Source organism: Sphaeramia orbicularis, chromosome 1 (assembly GCF_902148855.1).
Source record: "Sphaeramia orbicularis chromosome 1, fSphaOr1.1, whole genome shotgun sequence".
Lineage (NCBI taxonomy): Eukaryota > Metazoa > Chordata > Actinopteri > Kurtiformes > Apogonidae > Sphaeramia > Sphaeramia orbicularis.
Window position 1 is genome coordinate 8,016,013 of NC_043957.1, and position 22,581 is coordinate 8,038,593.

A 22,581-nucleotide genomic window follows, 5' to 3' on the forward strand; every position below is an offset into this window, starting at 1 on the left:
TTTCTTTAAATTAAATCAAGAGAAAACGATGACAGATGGTCGAAGACGAGCTGCAGACACATACTGACCAGTTACCTTTATTTTTGATTTTTAGATGGTTTTCAGGTGGTTTTTGTAGGTGATTTTCTGGGTGTTTTTTTGGGGTGATTTTTGGATGATTTTAGGGTGGCTTTTTTTTTTAGGTGGTTTTTAGATGGTTTTTGGGTGGTTTGTGGGTGGTTTTTAGGTGTTTTTTGGATGATTTTAGGGTGGCTTTTTTGTGTGGTTTTTAGATGGTTTTTAGGTGGTTTTTGGGTGGTGTTTAGGTGTTTTTTTTTTAGGTGAATTTCTGGGTGGTTTTTGGATGACTTTTGAGTGGCTTTTTTAGATGGATTTTCTGGGTGGGTTTTTTTGGGTGATCTCTCAGTGGTTTTAGGTGTTTTTAAGGTGAATTTCTGGGTGGTTTTAGGATTATTTGTGGGTATTTTTTGAATGATTTTTGGGTGGTTTTTTAGGTGGTTTTAAGATGGTTTTCAGGTGGTTTTTGGGTGGTTTGTGGGTGGTTTTTAGGTGTTTTTTGGGTGATTTTTGGGTGGATTTTTTTGATGGTTTTTGGGTGATTTTAGGTGGTTTTTAAGGTGAATTTCTGGGTGGTTTTTGGATTATTTGTGGGTGTTTTGTGGATTATTTTTGGGTGGGTTTTTTAAGTGGTTTTTAGATTATTTTCAGGTAGTTATTGGGTGGTTTGTGGGTGGGTTTTTAGGTGTTTTTTGGGTGATTTTTGGATGATTTTTGGGCGGATGTTATAGATGGTTTTTGGGTGGTTTTAGGAGTTTTTTAAGGTGAATTTCTGGGTGATTTTTGGATGATCTGAGGGTGGGTTTTTTTAGGGGATTTTTGGGTGGATTTTTTAGATGATTTTCTGGGTGGTTTTTGGATGATTTGTGGGTGTTTTTTTTAGGCGATTTCTGGATGATTTTTAGGTGATTTTTTTTGGGTGGTTTGTGAGTGGGGTTTTAGGTGGTTTTTTTAGGCAGTTTCTGGGTGGTTCTTGGGTGGTTCTTAGATGATTTGTGGGTGGTTTTTTAGGTGTTTTTTAGATGGTTTTTGGGTGGTTTTTTAATGATTTTAGGGTGTTTCTTTAGGTGATTTTTGGGTGTTTCTTTAGATGATTTTTGGGTGGTTTGTGGGTGTTTTTTAGGGATTCTTTGGGTGGTTGTTGACTGATTTTCAGGTGGTTTTTGAGTCCAGATCAGGACAAACTGGTTTCCTGCCAGTGAACATGTGAACCAGTGCTTTGTTCCTCCGTTACAGCCGTCACTTCGGTGCTCATTCACTTATACCTGCATGATTGAATTCAGCCGGCGAGAACACTTTCACAGTTTTTCATTAAATTAAATCAAGAGAAAACGATGACAGATGGTAGAAGACGAGCTGCAGACACATACTGATCAGTTACCTTCATTTTAGTTTAATGTCAGGAGGAAAAACAGGGAAATGAAAAGTAATGGACAGAATTGAGCTTCACATTAAAGACACTGACAGATGGTTGGAGGTGGGACTGTTCCTACACTCATTTATGACTTTCTTTAATTCAGACTAATCTGGAAATTATACATTAGTGTGACCGGAGGGAACGACACACCAGACTAACACATGAGATCACTGCGTTGAACGGAAATTTGGTCCATCAGTATTTTGTAAAAAGGAATGTCGCCAGATGAACAGAACTTTTAAAGGTGGGACGGATATAATCTATGGATTGAGTTACATTCGCACTAATATCCATAAGTTCTGCTGCTCATCGTCCACACTATGCAGCTGTTTTAAACCTACTGACAATAGTCTGTTTTCCATTGACCCGAAAATTATGTGAATTTAACTTGTTCATATAAATTTGCCAAATGGAAAAATGAGGATTTCACCCAAACTCTAGTTTTTCTTTGAATAGTTGTTGTTGTTCAAGGTATTTTTTCGTAGTTTAATTGGTATATGACACAAAACTGTAATGGAAAGACCTTTGAGTCCGACTAGCGTTAGCAACCATTAACTAGTGTTAGCTACCGTTGGCTACCATTAGCTACTGTTAGCTACCATTAGCTACCGTTGGCTACTGTTAGCTACCATTAGCTACCGTTGGCTACTGTTAGCTACCATTAGCTACTGTTGGCTACCGTTAGCTACTGTTGGCTACTATTAGCTACCGTTAGCTACTGTTGGCCACCATCAGCTACCTACCGTTAGCTACTGTTAGCTACCGTTAGCTACTGTTGGCTAAGGTCACACAGATGGACCAGACCAGAAAATTATGTGAATATAACTTGTTCATGTAAATTTGCCAAATGGACAAATGAGGATTTCACCCAAACTCTAATTTTTCTCTGAATAGTTGTTGTTGTTGTTCGAGGTGTTTTTTCATAGTTTAATTGGTATATGACACAAAACTGTAATGGAAAGACCTTTGAGTCCGACTACCGTTAGCTACTGTTAGCTACGGTTGGCTACTGTTAGCTACCGGTAGTTACTGTTGGCTACCGTTAGCTACCTACTATTAACTACCGTTGGCTAAGGTCACACAGATGGAATAGACCAGGAGACAGCCCAGTGATTACCCATCATGCCTAGCGCCTACAGTCCAGTCTGTGGGGGCAGAGATGATCCCAAAACCAAACCAAAAACTAAAATGAATTGAATGAAAATGAATGAAAATTACTTTTTCAACCCTGAAAACATGGGTTTTTTGGCAACTTTCAAACCTTCTTCACTTCTGATAAAGTACAATGTAGCAATCTGCTCATGCCGGGCCCTTAAATGTTTTTTGTGAGACATGTCATGTCTTAAGAGTGCTTTGCACTACAAAAGGTGTAGTGTCAAGGTCAAATTATAGGTCAAAGGTCACCCAAATGGTCAAAAATGCATATGTGATGGAATGAAGCTGTTAATGTGGGTTCTTCCAAATGTTGGGCTCAGGTTCTCTCCTCATAACACATCTACTGACCACGAACAACTTCCATTCAATAAGACACATTAAACACAACTATTTACTCAATGTATTCTCCATACAGACTTGTCAAAAATAACAAACGGTAGTTTCACATGACTCTGACATTTACATGTGTATGTCCTGTTGGTGCAGTGGATAGCACTGGTGCCTCACAGACAGAAGGTTCTGGGTTCGATTCCAGCACCAGTCGATGGGGGTGGGTCTTTTCTGTGTGTAGTTTGCATGTTCTCCCCATGTCTGTGTGGGTTCTCTCCAGGTACTCTGGCTCCTCCCACCATCCAAACACATGCACTGATAGGTTAATGGGTTAATCTAAATCGCCCATAGGTGTGAATGTGACAGTGACTGTTTGTCTCTATATGTTCAGTCTGTGATGAACTGGTCACATGTCCAGGGTGAACCCCACCTTCACCTGTAAGGAGCTGGGATAGACTCCAAGCGACCCCCGTGACCCTAGTGAGGATAAAGCAGGTTCATAAAATGAATGAAGTGTTAGTGATTCCCACCAAAATGTGTGCTAGTGTTTCCCACCACACTAATGGTGGTAAATTCAAATGGAATGTACATGTTGAAATATTTAGTCTGTAAGGCAAGGCAAGGTTATTTGTATAGCACATTTCAGCAACAAGGCAATTCAAGGTGCTTCACACAGGACATTGAAATAAAAGAAATAAAAGTCTTTAAAGGGCCAAAGGCCTTGGGGGATCCCACCAGGAAACCAGAGGGAACAGAACTGAGGACAGATTTGATCAAATGTGGGAATGGTATGAATTTTTGAAAAAAGTAGTCATTTTGGTGACCTTTAACCAACAACATGACCTTGACATTAGACTTTTCATAGTACAAAGTACTCTTACGATACAATATGGCAGTTATAAGATCATTACATGTCCCATCATGAACATATTTATACATTGCACTGGACAAAGGAGTGGAGAAGCTGTGAAAGTTGCGATTTTCAGAGTTAAAAAAGTAATTTTCGGGGGGGGGGGGGGGGGGTTGGATGAAAATTACAAAAAAATTACACAGGAGTGTTTAGAACATCTTGTTGCATCAGAAAATCAGGGCTAACGTGGTATTTAATATTAACCCCCCCCCACATAGTATACTGAGTACCTGCAGCAGATGCAGTAGATTACAGTTACCAGGACACATGCACTGTAAAACAATCTGTAACTTAGCAGAATTTTCACTGTTTATTTAACAGATTTTTCTTGTATTTTTAAGATACAGGAAAATATCAATGAAATGACAAAAATAGACTAATTTTACATGTCAAATGTAAAATAACACTGAAAAAAACTGTAACTGTGTATAACCATAAAATTTCCATTTTTTAAAAGAATTTTTTTGTCTTTTCTCACAGAAAAATACAGTTAAAATACATTTGCAAATGTATTGTAATTTCACAAATATTTTTCTATTTATGAGATTAAACTGTTAATTTAAAGTTTAAAACTGTAAAAAAAAAAATAATAATAAAATGAGATAAAATTACTGACAATTAATCATAAAAGAAGTATTTGTTCTGTAAGTTTATTAAGACTTGTTTGTTAATTGACAAATATCTTGTGTAATTGCAGGAGGTTTCACAAAAAAAATGTTGAATAAATGTATTTTTGTGAATGTATAACATGTATAAGCACTGATAAACTGTCCAAATACAGTTTTTATCAGTGGATTGTACAACTGAGTCTCATTGAAAATTATTTATATATATATATATATATATATATATATATATATATAGGTAATTTGATTGTTTTTAATACATGTAAATATTCTTTAGTAAACATTAAAAAGTCCAAAAAATATGCTAAATCTCATGTTAGGGCAAAAAACTGTATTTTAAATATGGAGAATTACTGTATTTTTATGAGATGGTTATTGTCCGTTATTTTACAGTATTTTTTTGGCGCCCCAGCTGTCGGAATATTACCGTTTTTCACTTTTTTTTTTTTTTTTTTTACAGTGTGTGTAGTTTGTGCCGTTGTTGTGGTCTTCTATGCTGTACAGGTACAGTTTATCAGATACAGTTCTGCTTTTCTTCTGCTGCCTGTTTGAGTCGTAGCTTTTCCTTCTGAATGTGACCCAGTCTGGGAAAAATAAATGTCAGTGTCATCCATGACTACCTGCTGTTAATTAAACACCGACCTGAATTACAAACCGTTCTGTCGAATCGTTTTGTACAGTTGGATTCTGTTTTTTTTTTTTTTCATCACCCTTCTACATTCACAGCAGCTCAACTGTTATTTCATCAGTCTGTCTAACAGTTCTGAACGGCCCTGGTCCTGTCACTGACTGTCTGTGTCAGAGGGGGATATGTGAACCTGTTTAGGGTCCTCCAAAGGAGGACTGGAGGTTTAAGGTCCTCCAAAGGGGGACTGGAGGTTTAGGATCCTCCAAAGGGGGGACTGGAGGTTTAGGGTCCTCCAAAGGGGGACTGGAGGTTTAGGATCCTCCAAAGGGGAACTGCAGGATTAGGGTCCTCCAAAGGGGGACTGCAGGATTAGGGTCCTCCAAAGGGGGACTGGAGGTTCATATTTGTCTAAACCCTCTGTTCTTAGTCTGTGCTTCATTTCTTTGTGTATTTGGACTCTAATAGTTCAGACAGTTTGAATTTGAACCCTCCAGCTGCTGAAGAACTATCTGTACATTAATTTGGACAAAAATCCAGTGGATTTGTCCAACCTGTTTGAATTCCTTCTTAATTAGTTCCGTCGTCCACACGTGAGCTTTGACAGACGTAGAAAACCTTCGTACGTCTTACCTTCCTCTTGTTGGTTGGACAGACGTACAGATAACTGAGGACAGTCTTGGATCCGACCTTGTCGTTCATTCTCTCATATGTGGAGCCGGAGTCAGTAGATCTGAAGGAAGAAAGGACGAGGACAAAGTCATTCACAAGTCAAGGTCTGGGATCATGGGTGTTCCAAAGAAATAAGTAAAAAAGACCAAAATAATCAACAAAATGAGTAAAACACACCAAAATAATCACCAAAATAAACAAAATAATCAACAAAATGAGTAAAAAAAACCAAAAACAAACAAAATACTGAACAAAATGAACAAAATAATAAAGAGTAAAACATACCAAAATAATCAACAAAATAATAAACAAAAGGAGTAAAAAAAGACCAAATAAAGGGAACAAAATGAACAAAATAATTTTAAAAAGTGGGTAAAACAGACCAACATAATCAATAAAATGAACAAAATAATCAACAAAATGAGAAAAACAGACCAAATTAGTCAACAAAACAAACTAAGTAATCAACAATAGTAGTAAAAAAAAGACCAAACTAATGAACAAAATGAAAATAATTTTTAAAAATGAGAAAAACAGACCAAAATAATCAGTAAAATGAAACAAATAATGAACAAAATGAGAAAAACAGACCAAAATAATCAATAAAATGAACAAAATAATGAACAAAATGAATAAAAATGAATACATCAATGAAAACACAGTTGTTTATTCATTAACTGGACCACAGTCTGGACCTGTTGAATCCAGGTGTTTCTGTTCTAAAAGGGCTCTGGGATCCAAAACAAGAAGAACTAATGTCAGAATAGTTTTATATTATGGGATAGATATCAGTGCATTGGTTTGTTTGGGTTCAATTATCATCTTTGTTTCCAAAATGGGGTGGTGGTGGTGGTGGTGGGGGGGGGCAGTAGACTCATGATGACGTAAATGGGCGTTTGTTCTAAAAAAGGTTGCGACCCACTGCCCTAGCATGTTTAAAACTTTTCCATTTGTTCATTAAACAGTTGGTGAAAGTCTGAACGTGTTGTAGATTTGATCTGGAAAATGAAGCTGACGAAACAAACCCCGTCCTTTTGAAAATTACAGTTGGATTGTGGACTCGACAGTTCAGCAGTGGGACTCAGCAGGACTCTGAAGTCTATTTGGGGGAGGGGGGGGCTCAGTCCCAGGACTCAGTCGGACCAATTTGTAGATGAAACACTGGGTATGGACGGAGTTAACCAATCATCTAGAGCCGCCAACAAAAGCACACCAGTGGAAAGAGTCTGGGGACCGCCACTGTAAATAAAACATGCTCCACCAACGACTGGTATGAAATAAAAGATGACGAGTGCAAAAACATGTGGATGGTGATGAACCCCAGGGCCTGAATAATTGAACAGAGGGAATGAGCCTGTTAGCCAGTCCAGTCCCTGGAAACACCCCCCCACCCCCCACCCCCCACCCCCCGAATGCATCAGCACTGCTAAGCACCAAACTGCCTTCAGATGGAATAGGACAGTGTCTACAGCCCCCACTGGGCTCTGCTGGATCCACATGAGCCCAGGATCCTCTACCAACGCTGCCTTCACGGACCCAGGATCCTCTACAAATGCTGCGTTCACAGACCCAGGATCCTCTACAAATGCTGCGTTCACAGACCCAGGATGCTCTACAAATGCTGCGTTCACGGACCCAGGATCCTCTACCAACGTTGCCTTCACAGACCCAGGATCCTCTACCAACGTTGCCTTCACGGACCCAGCATCCTCTACCAACGCTGCGTTCACAGACCCAGGATCCTCTACAAATGCTACGTTCACAGACCCAGGATCCTCTACAAACGCTGCGTTCACAGACCCAGGATCCTCTACAAACGCTGCGTTCACAGACCCAGGATCCTCTACAAATGCTGCGTTCACGGACCCAGGATCCTCTACCAACGTTACCTTCACGGACCCAGGATCTTCTACCAACGCTGCGTTCACGGACCCAGGATCCTCTACCAACGCTGTGCTCGTGGACCCAGGATCCTCTAACGCTGCGTTCATGGACCTAGGACATTCACATACTTCTGTCTGTGTGGACAAGAGCACCCCCACCCCCCCACCCCCGTAGAACCTGTCCCATTTGGATTCCCAGACCACTTGGCGGCTTCAGGAGGAAAGTGCAGATGACACCTTCTGCGCCGTGCTTTCCTTTTTTAGTCGTCTGCTCGTTCTCCTTCAGTGGAAACGGTGAAATTGCCAAAGAGATTTGTCTTATTCCAATTTGGTTTCAAATGCCTCTGACAGACACAGCGGTTGGCAGGATTACCAAACACACTAACGAGTTAGATTAACCCAGAAACACCCACAGCTACATGTAGATCAGCTCCCAAGTCCACTTTACTACACATCTAACCTTTCCTAAGTGATTTATCACCATTTATTCCAATATTATCCTCTGGATTTTGGGTTTTTTCAGTCAAAATCCATGTATTTTCTATATTTAATTCATTGATCATGTCTATGTTCATGAAACTAAAGAGTAAATTCAAAGGTTCTTCTGTCAGAAACAGATCAAACTGAAAAAACAGTGTCTTTTTCGGTCCAATCTGTCATGAACTGAACATAAACCCAGTGTGTCCATCCACTGTCATTGATCCAACTCCATGGGTTTGACTGGGGAATCAATGTTGTAGAAGATGACGGTGTTTCCACAATAACTACGGAGCCTCTGAACGTCCAAATATGGTCATATCTGATGACCATGAAAAGATGAAGAACTGTATTTGACACCACATATTGACATGGATTGATAGGATTAAAGGAGCAATAGGAATTAAACAGTTTAGATCAGTAGATGTTTTTTCTTAAAGGCGCTGTATGTAGGATTGTGGCCCAAACTGGTACTGCAGTCTCATTCCAAATACTGTCGAGCAGGGGTGTCAAACTCATTTTAGTTCAGGGGCCACATTCAGTCAAATTTGATCTCCAGTGGGCCGAACCAGTAAAATAATAACAATAATATATAAATAATGTCAACTCCAAAATTTTTTCTATGTTTTAGAGTGAAAAACGTAAAATTAAACAATGAAAATGTTTATGTCTACAAACTATCCTTTCAAACAATGTGAATAACATGAACAAACTGAAACAATAAGGGTAATTTTAATAATACTACGCTTCAGTTTATCATTTACACATGTACATTATAACTTACAGATCACAGCGGATCTACAAATACACAACATTTAATATCAGGCAGAATGTTGTTAACATTGTACTTACTTTTCTTAAAACATTTCAGGTTGTTCATATTTGTTCAGGTTATTCACATTTTTTTTTGAAATTATAAAAAACATGAAAATATTTACATTTACCAAGAGAAAAAAATTTGGAGTTGTGAGTATTTATAGATTATTATGAAAGTATTTTACTGGTTTGACCCACTTGAGATTGAATTGATCTGAATGTGGAACCTGAACTTAAAAGATTGCGAATTTCTTAGTGTAATTTTTGCATTTCACACATTCATCCAAAGGGCCGGACCGGACCCTTTGGCGGGCCAGATTTGGCCCCCGGGCCGCATGTTTGACACCCTTGCTGTAGAGCGTGGTATCCTCTCCTCCTCCCCCCAGACTAGGGGTTGACAGATCCAGCATGAGCGTCTACTACTAGTGTTTCCACTCATCCTTGCCACCACACTATAATTTCATACATTGGTACCGACCCCCCCAACTGAACCACGGATGGCGGACTACCGAGCCCCCCCCCCCCCAGGTTTTCAGATTACACACCGCTACACGCAGAGGTCACTTCCACAGAAAACAGTGAACTACAAGGAGCTACCATGGACAGAGACAAATCCTACACCGGTACCCGGTCTGTTCACCAGGGCCAGGAGAAGAGACTGCAGCCCGGTCCTGGGTGCAGAGACCACCGGTCTGGGACCGGGTGCAGAGACCGCCGGTCTGGGACCGGGTGCAGACGGCGTCCCCGGCTCTCAGTGGTTCTTATCGGTGGTCAGACTAAGGCAGAGTCAGCGTCGGTCTTCAAATCCTTCTCCTCTTTCAGTCGTCTCCATGTTTCTAAATCATCTCCTACAGATCCTTGTTTTGTTTCTCACTTTGTCGTCTTTGGAATAATCAGAGTCCTTTTCGGTTTATTAAGGTCAGACATTTGTGATCAGAAATGTTCCAGCTGCAGCTCAGTGGAACTGCCAACCTGGATGAACAAAGGAACTGACTCTGTGATTGGCAGACAGGTGATGGGCGGAGCCTCAGACCCAAACACACAATGACATCATAAACATCATTTCGGAGCTGACACTGAGCTTTTCAAATGTGAATATTCTGTCTGGACAACTACTGTCAGTGAGATCAGGATTTGAAATGAACTGGATTCCTACAGACTGCACCTTTAAAGGTGGATGTTTGGGTCTTTAAGGGTTAAAGGTGGACGTTGGGTCTTTAAGGGTTAAAGGTGGACGTTTGGGTCTTTAAGGGTTAAAGGTGGACGTTTGGGTCTGTAAGGGTTAAAGGTGGACGTTTGGGTCTTTAAGGGTTAAAGGTGGACGTTTGGGTCTTTAAGGGTTAAAGGTGGACGTTTGGGTCTGTAAGGGTTAAAGGTGGACGTTTGGGTCTTTAAGGGTTAAAGGTGGACGTTTGGGTCTTTAAGGGTTAAAGGTGGATGTTTGGGTCTTTAAGGGTTAAAGGTGGACGTTGGGTCTTTAAGGGTTAAAGGTGGATGTTGGGTCTTTAAGGGTTAAAGGTGGACGTTTAGGTCTTTAAGGGTTAAAGGTGGATGTTTGGGTCTTTAAGGGTTAAAGGTGGATGTTTGGGACTTTAAGGGTTAAAGGTGGACGTTGGGTCTTTAAGGGTTAAAGGTGGACGTTTAGGTCTTTAAGGGTTAAAGGTGGACATTGGGTCTTTAAGGGTTAAAGGTGGATGTTTGGGTCTTTAAGGGTTAAAGGTGGACGTTTGGGTCTTTAAGGGTTAAAGGTGGACATTGGGTCTTTAAGGGTTAAAGGTGGACGTTGGGTCTTTAAGGGTTAATGCAGTTCCAGCATTGACGTATTTTCCGGTTGAACATTTCTTGGTTCTCTTTTGTCTCCATGTCGTACAGTACATCGACAGATGAATGCAGAGAAAGAGAAGATGGAGAAACAGAAGTGAAACGGTGTCCTAGCCTCAAGTGTTCCACATGTTTCCAGTTTCAAGGACAGCCTCAGTACTTCACCACCTGTTTCAGTTTCAGTTCCTGTTGAATTAACGGCTGCTGTTGCCTCGTGGTGAAAGACAGATGAAGAAGATAAAAGCTCACCTGAGTCTGAATGTTCCAGCACACACCACCAGCCACACTGGTACTAATATGGTACTAATGTAACAGATTAACCACACTGGTACTAATATGGTACTAATATAACAGATTAACCACGCTGTTACTAATGTAACAGATTAAACACACTGATACTAATATGGTACTAATATAACAGATTAACCATGCTGGTACTAATGTAACACATTAAACACACTGGTACTAATATGGCACTAATTTAACAGATTAACCACACTAGTACTAATATAACAGATTAACCACACTGGTACTAATGTAACAGATTAAACACACTGGTACTAATATGGCACTAATTTAACAGATTAACCACACTAGTACTAATATAACAGATTAACCACACTGGTACTAATGTAACAGATTAAGCACACTGGTACTAATACGGTACTAATGTAACAGATTAACCACAGTGGGACTAATGTAACAGATTAAGCACACTGGTACTAATATGGTACTAATGTAATAGATTAACCACACTGTACTAATATGGCACTAATGTAACATATTAACTACACTGGTACTAATATGGCACTAATGTAACAGATTAACAACACTGGTGCTAATATGGTAGTAATGTAACAGATTAACTACACTGGTACTAATACGGTACTAATGTAACAGATTAACCACACTGGTACTAATATGCTACTAATGTAACAGATTGAACACACTGATACTAATATGGTACTAATGTAACAGATTAACCACACTGGTACTAATATGGTACTAATGTAACAGATTAACCACACTGGTACTAATATGGTACTAATGTAACAGATTAACCACACTGGTACTAATATGGTACTAATGTAACAGATTAACCACACTGGTACTAATATGGTACTAATGTGACAGATTAACCACACTGGTACTAATATAATTTAACAGATTAAAAACACTGGTACTAATATAATGTAACAGACTAACCACACTGGTACTAATATGGTACTAATGTAACAGATTAACCACACTGGTACTAATATGGTACTAATGTAACAGACTACCCACACTGGTACTAATATGGTAGTAATGTAACAGATTTAACACACTGGTACTAATATGGTACTAATGTGACAGATTAACCACACTGGTACTAATATGGTACTAATGTAACAGATGAACCCCACTGATACTAATATGGTACTAATGTAACAGATATAACACACTGGTACTGCTATGGTACTGATTTAGTGGTATTTAAAGAACAGACTCACATGATAAACAACAGGCGCTGCTGGACCATCTGATTAATAAGGCTAATATCTGGTTATAGCATTCGAAAACACACACACACACACACACACACACACATACATGAATCAGAGCAGATTTCAGTGATTGCGAAGTATGGCCGAACAGACGTGCGACTTCCTTCAGAAATGGAACTAATTCAAACATACTCAAATGGCGTCTGTGCGATGGAGGCGGTCACAAAGTGGAAGTCCCCATTTGTTTTTCTTTGATGAAACACAATCTTGTTTTTTCTTTTTTTTTCTTTGGAGCTGGAGCAGATCAAGTGTGCTGCTGCGTTTCTATGTGCGAACATCAAATGATTGGGAAAAAGCCGAAGCAGAAACTGCATTAGGGAGTGTTTGTGATGTTTTGCCAGATGGCTGCCAGTAAAGCAGAACAATTCAGCATCGGAGTACAACACCGATGACCGTGCTCTGGGGACACCGACGAGAAAAAAAGAAAAAAAGGGCCGCACTTCAAAGACGGAAAGGATGAAAACTCCAACCGCATCATCTTGGTTTTTCTGTTCCCTCGTACAAACAAAGCACATGACCCTGAAGAGGACGGGAATGAAAAGGACACGGACGTCTGTGGCAAAATACTGTTCAAGACAAACTGAAGGATGCAAATTTGACTCCGATCATTAGTCCAGTTTACATTTGACATCTGAGCTTCAACTGTCCTCATATTTATATAAATGTGGTCCAAACTGAAGATCAGAAGTTAATGTCATTTTTTTGCCAAGATAAATTTGTAGTTGTCATTAGTCCCTTTGGTCCATCTGAGCTTAAACTGTCTCCATATTTATACAAATGTGTTCCAAACACTAGTGTGTACTGTTGGTCTGTCCATTCAGTCCCTGCTGTGCTGCTGAGTTTCTTTCTTGTGGTAGATGTTAGTGTCAGTCCTTCCATAAACAGCAACAGAAATCTGGGTTGGTTTGAATCTAGAATGCTGGTTCCTCCTCTATCTCCTGCTAAATTCTAAACTGATGTGGTTTCCTGGTGTGTCCACACATACACACGTTTGGGTTCAACTCTTCTTCTCTTGTTGTAATTAGGGCTGTAAGAAAATATCGGTCCTGCAATATATCACGATATTTCATTTCACAATCCTGTATCGATATTTAAAAGTACTGTATCGATATTTTTAGGTATTTATTCAAATGCAAATATGGCGAAGGTTCATTTTAGTTTTTTTGTTTATATTTTATTTCTTATTATTTAACACGCTTTTATTCGATAATGTCAGTTCCTTTGTTGGGATTGAACTAAAATACTAAAATAAACAGAATTTCAGTTTGAACACAGGAACATTTTGTGACATAACATTAGATCCTGTTGGGATCAAATAAAAATGTGTTTAGTATTTGTGCAGATTTCTGCTGTAATCCAATTCTTCAAGGAAATAACTGTTAAAAAAAAGGAAAAAAAAAACTGCCTTTGTAACAGTAACATGATATATCGTGATATATCATATCGTGATCCTAGTATTGTGACTTGTATCGTATCTCCAGATTCTTGACCATACACAGCCCAGTTCTAACATCCATCAACATCTGTTTTTTTATGTTTTTTTTTTTTTTTTTTTTTGTTCATGTGACTCCAGTTGTGCAAAAATAGTCTTTCCATTACAGTTTTGTGTCATATACCAATTTAACTACGAAAAAACACCTCGAACAACAGGGGTCTCTGACTCATTTTTTTAAAGGTTCCACATTCATTCCAATTTAATCTGAAGTGGACCAGACCAGTAAAATAATAGCATAATATCCAGTAAACAATGATAACTACAATTTTTTTCAGTGCAAAAAAATAACATTCTTTTATGCCAATATTTACATTTACAAACTATCCAAATAAAAAGGATGTGAATAACCTGAAAAAAATGAAATTTGTTTAGAAATATAAGTACAATTTTATCAATATTCTGCCTCGACTTATTATTTATAGGCCACATGTGCATTACAGATCAGATCTACGACGGCACAAAACATTTAATAACAGGCAGAAAAGAGTTCAAACTGGGCTGAATTTTCTTTAGACATTTCAGGTCGTTCATATTTGTTCAGGTTATTCACATTTTATTGTTTCAGGATAGTTTGGAAATGTCAATATTTTCATAATTTAATGTTTTCTGCACTAAAACAAAGACAAAAAATGGTGCTGTCATTATTTAGAGGTTATTATGATATTATTTTTGATTTTTTTTTTTTTTTGATCAATTCAAGTTTTCTTTTTTTTGCTTGATTGAAGTTTTTTTTTTCTTAATTCAAGATTTTTTGCTTAATTCAATATTTTTTGCTTAATTAGAGATTTTTTTTGTTAATTCAAGATTTTTTGCTTAATTTGGTTTTTTTTGCTTAATTCAAGATTTTTTCACTTAATTCAAGATTTTTTTGCTTAATTCAACATTTTTTTACTCAATTCAACATGTTTTGCTTTATTCAAGTTTTTTTTTTTGCTTAATTCAAGATTTTTTATTTTTATTTTTATTTTTTTTGCTAAATTCAAGATTTGTTTTGCTTAATTCATTCATTCATTCATTTTTTTTTTCTTAAATAAAGCAAAAAGATTTTCCAGATCTATTTTCTATAAATCAGTTCTTCTATCTCACTGTACAGTTCCTCTGTAGGTGATTCTGTCTGATTTTAAGTGTGATCAGATATTTGGAACAGAAACGAGACAAATACACTTGGTCAGATTTAGGTTTTTTACAGTGTATGCTGTTATTTTACTTCAGATCACAGCTGGTCTGAATGTGGAAGTTGAACTAAAACCAGTTCCACACCCTCGACTGTTCATATCCTCAGTGTCATTTTTTCACTTTGTAAATTCATCCCGTGGGCTGGTTTGGAAACTTTGGCGGTCCGGTTTTGGCCCGCGGGCCACATGTTTGACACCTGTGTCTAACAACAACAACAACAACAACTATTCAGAGAAAAACTAGAGTTTGGGTGAAATGGTTGTTTTTCCATTGGACACATTTATGTGTCAGTTATATTCATGTAATTAGAGGGTGGAAAGAAAAGAGACTAAAGTAAACCTGAATCACTGCTGCACAAAAAACCTGTTCACCAACACGCGCCGGTGAACGAGAAACAGAAGCGAAAACATCCGCTCAATATTCAAGGCAGGTCCGAAGATAAAAGGATCATCAGGTGGTTTGTCGGAGGTGGAACCGAAGCGGAGAGAACTCAATCGTCTGTCCTCAGTACGAGTCACAGCGAGACCAGGGAGGGTTTGGAAGCACAGACGCCTGAGGCAGAACCATGTCTGAACATTCACTGAACTGATGCGCTGGAAAAACACTGGGAGCGCCGCTGAACCCAGCCCACATCTGCAGCAGACAGGTCTACTGCAGGGTTCAGAGCCAGGACCAGGTCTGCTGCAGGGTTCAGAGCCAGGACCAGGTCTACTGCAGGGTTCAGAGCCAGCACCAGGTCTGCTGCAGGGTTCAGAGCCAGGACCAGGTCTACTGCAGGGTTCAGAGCCAGGACCAGGTCTGCTGCAGGGTTCAGGGCCAGGACCAGGTCTGCTGCAGGGTTCAGAGCCAGGACCAGGTCTACTGCAGGGTTCAGAGCCAGGACCAGGTCTACTGCAGGGTTCAGAGCCAGCACCAGGTCTACTGCAGGGTTCAGAGCCAGCACCAGGTCTACTGCAGGGTTCAGAGCCAGGACCAGGTCTACTGCAGGGTTCAGAGCCAGCACCAGGTCTACTGCAGGGTTCAGAGCCAGGACCAGGTCTACTGCAGGGTTCAGAGCCAGGACCAGGTCTACTGCAGGGTTCAGAGCCAGCACCAGGTCTACTGCAGGGTTCAGAGCCAGCACCAGGTTACTGCAGGGTTCAGAGCCAGGACCAGGTCTACTGCAGGGTTCAGAGCCAGGACCAGGTCTACTGCAGGGTTCAGAGCCAGCACCAGGTCTACTGCAGGGTTCAGAGCCAGCACCAGGTTACTGCAGGGTTCAGAGCCAGCACCAGGTCTACTGCAGGGTTCAGAGCCAGGACCAGGTCTGCTGCAGGGTTCAGAGCCAGGACCAGGTCTGCTGCAGGGTTCAGAGCCAGGACCAGGTCTACTGCAGGGTTCGGATCCAGGACCAGAGTCAAAGAACGCCACAAAGACCATTAGATCCAGGACCAGAGTCCAAGACCACCACAAAGACCATTAAATCCATGACCAGACTCCAAGACCACCACAAAGACCATTAGATCCATGACCAGAGTCCAAGACCACCACAAAGACCATTAGATGCAGGACCAGAATCGAAGACCACCACAAAGACCATTAGATCCATGACCAGAGTCCAAGACCATCACAAAGACCATCAGATGATGATGATATTCTTCACTCAGTCATGACATAAAACCAGTGTCACCACTCCAAACGTTCCCACAGGTCAGTGGGTGAACAGGCCCCGGCAGAAGCAGAAGGCTTCTGTTAATGCCTGTCCTACAGAACACATTCAGTTTCCCAGCATTCAGTATAAGAAAAAGAAAAACAACAACAATGCATACAACCAAACAAACAAGCAAAAACATAAAAAAGTGAAACTAAACCAGAAAAACAGAAAACTTAACCGACCAAATTAATGGTAATTTAATGTAGAGCCAAAAATAAATTATTTACTTATTAGATCTTAACAGTTGTATCCTTCAAAAATTGCCCTACGTACCATTTTTTTAAATAACCAAAATGAGCTCCACATTCTTAAATCCATGCTGGCCTCATTCCATTGTTGAACTCCAACACATTTACATCTGCTGTTAGTCTCACATTTACAAACGTCTGACAAATCCTATTAAGACTCATGTTTAGAAGAACCTTTGTACAGACAGGGAGTCACTTTAATTTGGCTTTATACCTTATTTGCATTATTTTATAGTAAACCAAATCATTAAATTTCATAATATGGGATTTCATAAACAATTCATTCGTATGTTCATAGTAACCGGCCTTATTAATAACATGTACGGCAGGTTTTTGTAGGAGGACTCCAGTATTTACAGTTGTTTTATCTGTCCAGAACCACACTGCCACACAGGATGACACAGAAGGAAGTACAAGTGAACAGTAAATTATACGTAGTGCCTTATAGTTCAGCAGATTTCTGGACTTATACAAGATTGCTATTGACTTTGCAATCTTTCCTTTTATACATCTAATACATTGTTACCATGTTAATTTGATCCAGGACCAGACCAGAGTCCAAGACCACCACGAAGACCATTCAGCTTCAGCCACAGGTCATCCACACGAGTCTGCTCTGTGGACAGAACCCAACAGAACCGTCCCCAGAACACACCCCCTCCTACAGTAGAAGGTGTTAGTAGACCACCTGTGGGTGATGTGGTGGTCTTCTTCTCACTTGGACTGAACAGATCCACTCTAACTTCAAACCTTTGCAGGGACATGAGCTCCTGTAGTTCAACCTCATCCTGGTCCTGGGTCCTGAACCTTTGGCATCTGTTTTAAACACCATCACTACCTCTACACCACTGGTTCTGGACTGGTCCAGGTTCAGGACCCACTATCACCCCTAATAATAATAATAATAATAATAATAATAATAATAATAATAATACATTTTATTTGTGTAGCTCTTTTCATGGAACTCAAAGACACTTTACATACAGCAGATGAAAACAGAAACCAAACACATTAAAGTCAGATAAAAGCAGGTGCAGAAGGCAGGTATGCAAATAGAAAACAGTTAAACATTAGAAGCATTCTTAAACAAGTGTTCAGAGAACACAAACCTCTGCCAACCACCCTGAACGGTGTGCATGTGTGGATCGACTATTTCTTTTTAAATTAAACAGTTTCCAGGTTGTTCCATACAGCAGAAAAAGTTGAAGCTTGGTACCAGTCATGTGTCTGTCCAATTAGATTCAATTCCGATCAAAATTTGTTGAATTATAATGAAAAATGTGTAGTAAATGGGATTTTCACTGTTAAATGTAGATGTCCACAGAGTCCACATTCCACAGTGGATGTGGACAGTTTTGTGTCACATACAAGATATTGTTCTAAGCTACGGGTGGATCAAATCAGAGGCTAATTGGAGTCGTTTTGAATTTTTGATGAATTTTGGAAAATTGCTCAATGATGACAGATAGGACAATGGTAGATGTTGTGACCTTGCTGTGACCTTGAACTTTGGCCTACTGGGCCCAGAATTTAATGGGTTGGTCCCAGGGCCTAGGCCTATCTGTGGGGACAATCTGGGAAAGATGGGTGGAAGAGTTTTCCCCTAAAGCTGCTAACAAACAAACAAACAAACACAAACAAACACACACAAACAAACACACAAACAAAACCACACAAACAAACAAACAAACACAAACAAACAAACAAAACCACACAAACAAACAAACACACACACAAACAAAACCACACAACAAACACGCACACAAACAAACACACAAACAAACACACACACACAAACAAACAAACACACACAAATAAAACACAAACAAACAAACAAACACACAAACATGCACACAAACAAACACACACACAAACAAACAAACAGACAGACACACAAACAAACACACACAAACAAACACACACACAAACACACAAACAAAACCACACAAACAAACAAACATACACACAAACACGCACACAAACAAACACACAAACAAACAAACACACACACAAACACGCACACAAACAAACACACACACACAAACAAACAAACAGACACACAAACAAAACCACACAAACAAACAAACACACAAAGCAAAGTGATCACAATACCTCTTGGAGGAGGGAATAAGTGAGTTTTTCAAAGGGATTTGAAGGAGTTAAGGTCGGAGCAGTGTCAGATGGTAGGTGGGGGGGGGGGGTCCAGAGGGTTGGGGCAGCAATAGAGAAAGCTCTGCCCCCCCCCCCGACACACACACACACACACACAGGTTCGGTGCTTGGCTTTTAATGTTGGGGCGAGGAGGTGAGCAGAGGAGGATCAGAGGGGGCAGGAGGGGGCAGGAGGGGGCAGGAGGGGGCATGGGGCTGAAGTGGGTCTATGAGGTAGGGCCAAACCCAGACCCACACTGATCCAAGTTCAACTCTGTGTGTGTGTGCGTGTGTGTGTGTGTGTGTATGTGCGTGTGTGTGTGTGTGGTGGAAAACTATGAGATTGAAATGTAAAAGCGTCCTGTCGACTGAAGCCCATTCTGAACTTGCCTTCATTCCATGTAAATAAAAATGCTGATGTTCCCGTAGATGTGAACAGAGCGGGGTTACGGAGCGGGGCCATGAAAAATGGACCGCAGCGCGTCTTCAGAGAAGGAAGGGAAGCATCACATCAGGCAGTTTTAATAATCACCGCTACCATCAGCAAAGCATATCTCAGCATGGATAGACATAATGTACAGGCTGTCAAGGAGTTTATCAGTGGAAGCAACACACACACACACACACACACACACACACACACACTGAACACACACACTGAACACACACACACACACACACACACACACACACACCTTCCCATGTTTTCACCTGAGGCTACCGCTGCACAGCCTCTCCTCTAATGCAGAATCCACTGAAGCATAATTGAAAACGACTTTGGAGAAGTGCCATATTGAGATTGGAAGAGCCTGTATTTGAAGGGTTCTGGTTTCTTTATTTATTTTTATTTTATTTATTTTTTTTTGGGCAAACTGCGCACCATTATCAACGACGCACATGTGAGAGCAGAAGCATACTGAAGCATGAAAACAGAAAAAAAACACATACGATGCGACCTCCGGAGACGGAACATGTGTCTGTAAAAGACGGAAAATCTGTTTGTGTGAATACGTCTGCGTTTGTTTGTTCTAATATGGTACTAATGTAACAGATTAACCACACTGGTACTAATATGGTACTAATGCAACAGATTAACCACACTGGTACTAATGTAACAGATTAACCACACTGGTACTAATATGGTACTAATGCAACAGATTAACCACACTGGTACTAATATGGTACTAATGCAACAGATTAACCACACTGGTACTAATATGGTACTAATGTAACAGATTGACCAAACTGGTACTAATATGGTACTAATGTAACAGATTAACCACACTAGTACTAATATGGCACTAATTTAACAAATGAACCACACTGGTACTAATGTAACAGATTAACCACACTGGTACTAATATGGCACTGATTTAACAGATTAACCACACTGGTACTAATATGGCACTAATTTAACAGATTAACCACACGGGTACCAATTTAACAGATTAACCACACTGGTACTAATATGGTACTAATGTAACAGATTAACCACACTGGTACTAATATGGTACTAATGTAACAGATTAACCACACTGGTACTAATATGGTACTAATTTAACAGATTAACCACACTGGTACTAATATGGCACTAATTTAACAGATTAACCACACTGGTACTAATGTAACAGATTAACCACACTGGTGCTAATATGGTACTAATGTAATAGATTAACCACACTGGTACTAATATGGCACTAATTTAACAGATTAACCACACTGGTACTAATATGGTACTAATGTAACAGATTAACCTCACTGGTACTAATATGGTACTAATTTAACAGATTAACCACCATGATATTAATATGGTACTAATTTAACAGATTAACCACCATGATACTAATATGGCACTAATTTAACAGATTAACCACACTGGTACTAATATGGTACTAATGAAACAGATTAACCACACTGGTACTAATATGGTACTAGTTTAACAGATTAACCACACTGATACCACCATACTGAGATTGGAAGATCCTGTACTTAAAGGGTTCTGGTTTCTTTGTTTTTTTCTTTTTCTTTTTTTTGGGGGGGGGGGGCAAACTGTGCCCTGTTGTCGACAACGCACATGTGAGAGCAGAAGCATACTGAAGCATGAAAACAGAAAAAAAATACATACGATGCGACCTCCGGAGACAGAATGTGTGCCTGTAATAGATGGAAAATCTGTTTGTGTGAATACGTCTGCATTTGTTTGGGTGTGTATATGTATGTGTGTGTACGAGGGCGGGGGGGGGGGGGGGGGGGGGGGGGGGTGTTGAAAGGGAAACACAAAAGCCAGCCATGTGTGAAACAAACACAAACAGGAAAAGGCTGCCTGCGTCTGCACCGCTGCTAATACAAAGCACACACTAAGTCATTCCACACACTATCAAAACCCAGCCTTTCACATAACAAGCGTGTACCAGGAGTCGGATACATGTCAACAACAAGCGCAGGGAACGCCACCGCGCTTCGACGCCACATTAGAGCGGTACCACCCAACAGTAACGCACACCCAGAGCACTAGTAAAAACACAGTTAGAACACTTCTACACACTGCCACTGGAAAAAAGATCAGACCAAATGTGGACCTACATCCAGGTTCTGGAGGCACCGATAGTTCCAAACACTGAGTATGACGGCGTCAGAACACATTCAGTTCTAGTCCAATTAGGTTCATACCGTCTAAACATGCGGCCTGGGGGGCCAAATCCGGCCCCCCCCACCAAAGGTACCATTCCAACCCGCATGATGAATTTGCAACTAGGGTTGTGCATCGGCAAGAATCTGGCGATACGAGACAAATCACAATACTAGGATCACAATACGATATATCACAGTATATCATGATACTGTTAAAAAGGCAATTTTTTTGTTTCTTTTTTTAAATGATTATCTCCTGGAAGAATTGAATTACAGCAGAAATCTGCACAAATACTAAACACATTTTTATTTGATCCCAACAGGATCTGATGTTATATCACCAAATGTTCCTGTGTTCAAACTAAAATTCTGTTTTACAGACATTACAGTTTCAGATCCTGTTCACATGTTCATATTCTATGATTTCAAAAATGACATCAGAACAGTATTTTAGTTCAATCCCAACAAAGGAACTGACATTATTGAATAAAAGAGTGTAAAATAATAATAAATAAAATAGAAACAATAAAGACAAACAAAAAAAACTAAAATGAACCTCCACAATATCTGCATTTGAATAAATACCTAAAAATATTGATACAGTACTTTTTAATATCGATAAAGTATTGTGAAATGAAATATCGCGATATATTGCAGATCCGATATTTCCTTCCAACCCTATTTGCAAAGTGCAAAAAATTCCACAGTCAAGGCTGTTGAACTCATAATAGCATCATAGCAGAATAACCGACAAAAAAGAATGACTCCAGATTTTCTTCTGGGTTTGATGTGAAAAAAAAAAAAATTACACTATGCTTAGAAATAATGACAACTTCAAATTCTTGTCTTTG

At 39.7% G+C, this 22,581-nt stretch overlaps 1 protein-coding gene across 1 annotated transcript in view; it reads right to left on the reverse strand.

Moving 5' to 3' along the window:
• The window catches only part of sorcs3a (sortilin related VPS10 domain containing receptor 3a), a 300,707-nt gene that overhangs the window by 126,562 nt on the left and 151,564 nt on the right, over positions 1 to 22,581 (reverse strand). The window contains exon 3 of the mRNA XM_030146568.1: positions 5,754 to 5,853. Coding sequence (XP_030002428.1) covers positions 5,754 to 5,822 — 69 coding nt within the window. The 5' untranslated portion in view covers positions 5,823 to 5,853. The remainder of the gene's footprint in view (positions 1 to 5,753; positions 5,854 to 22,581) is intronic.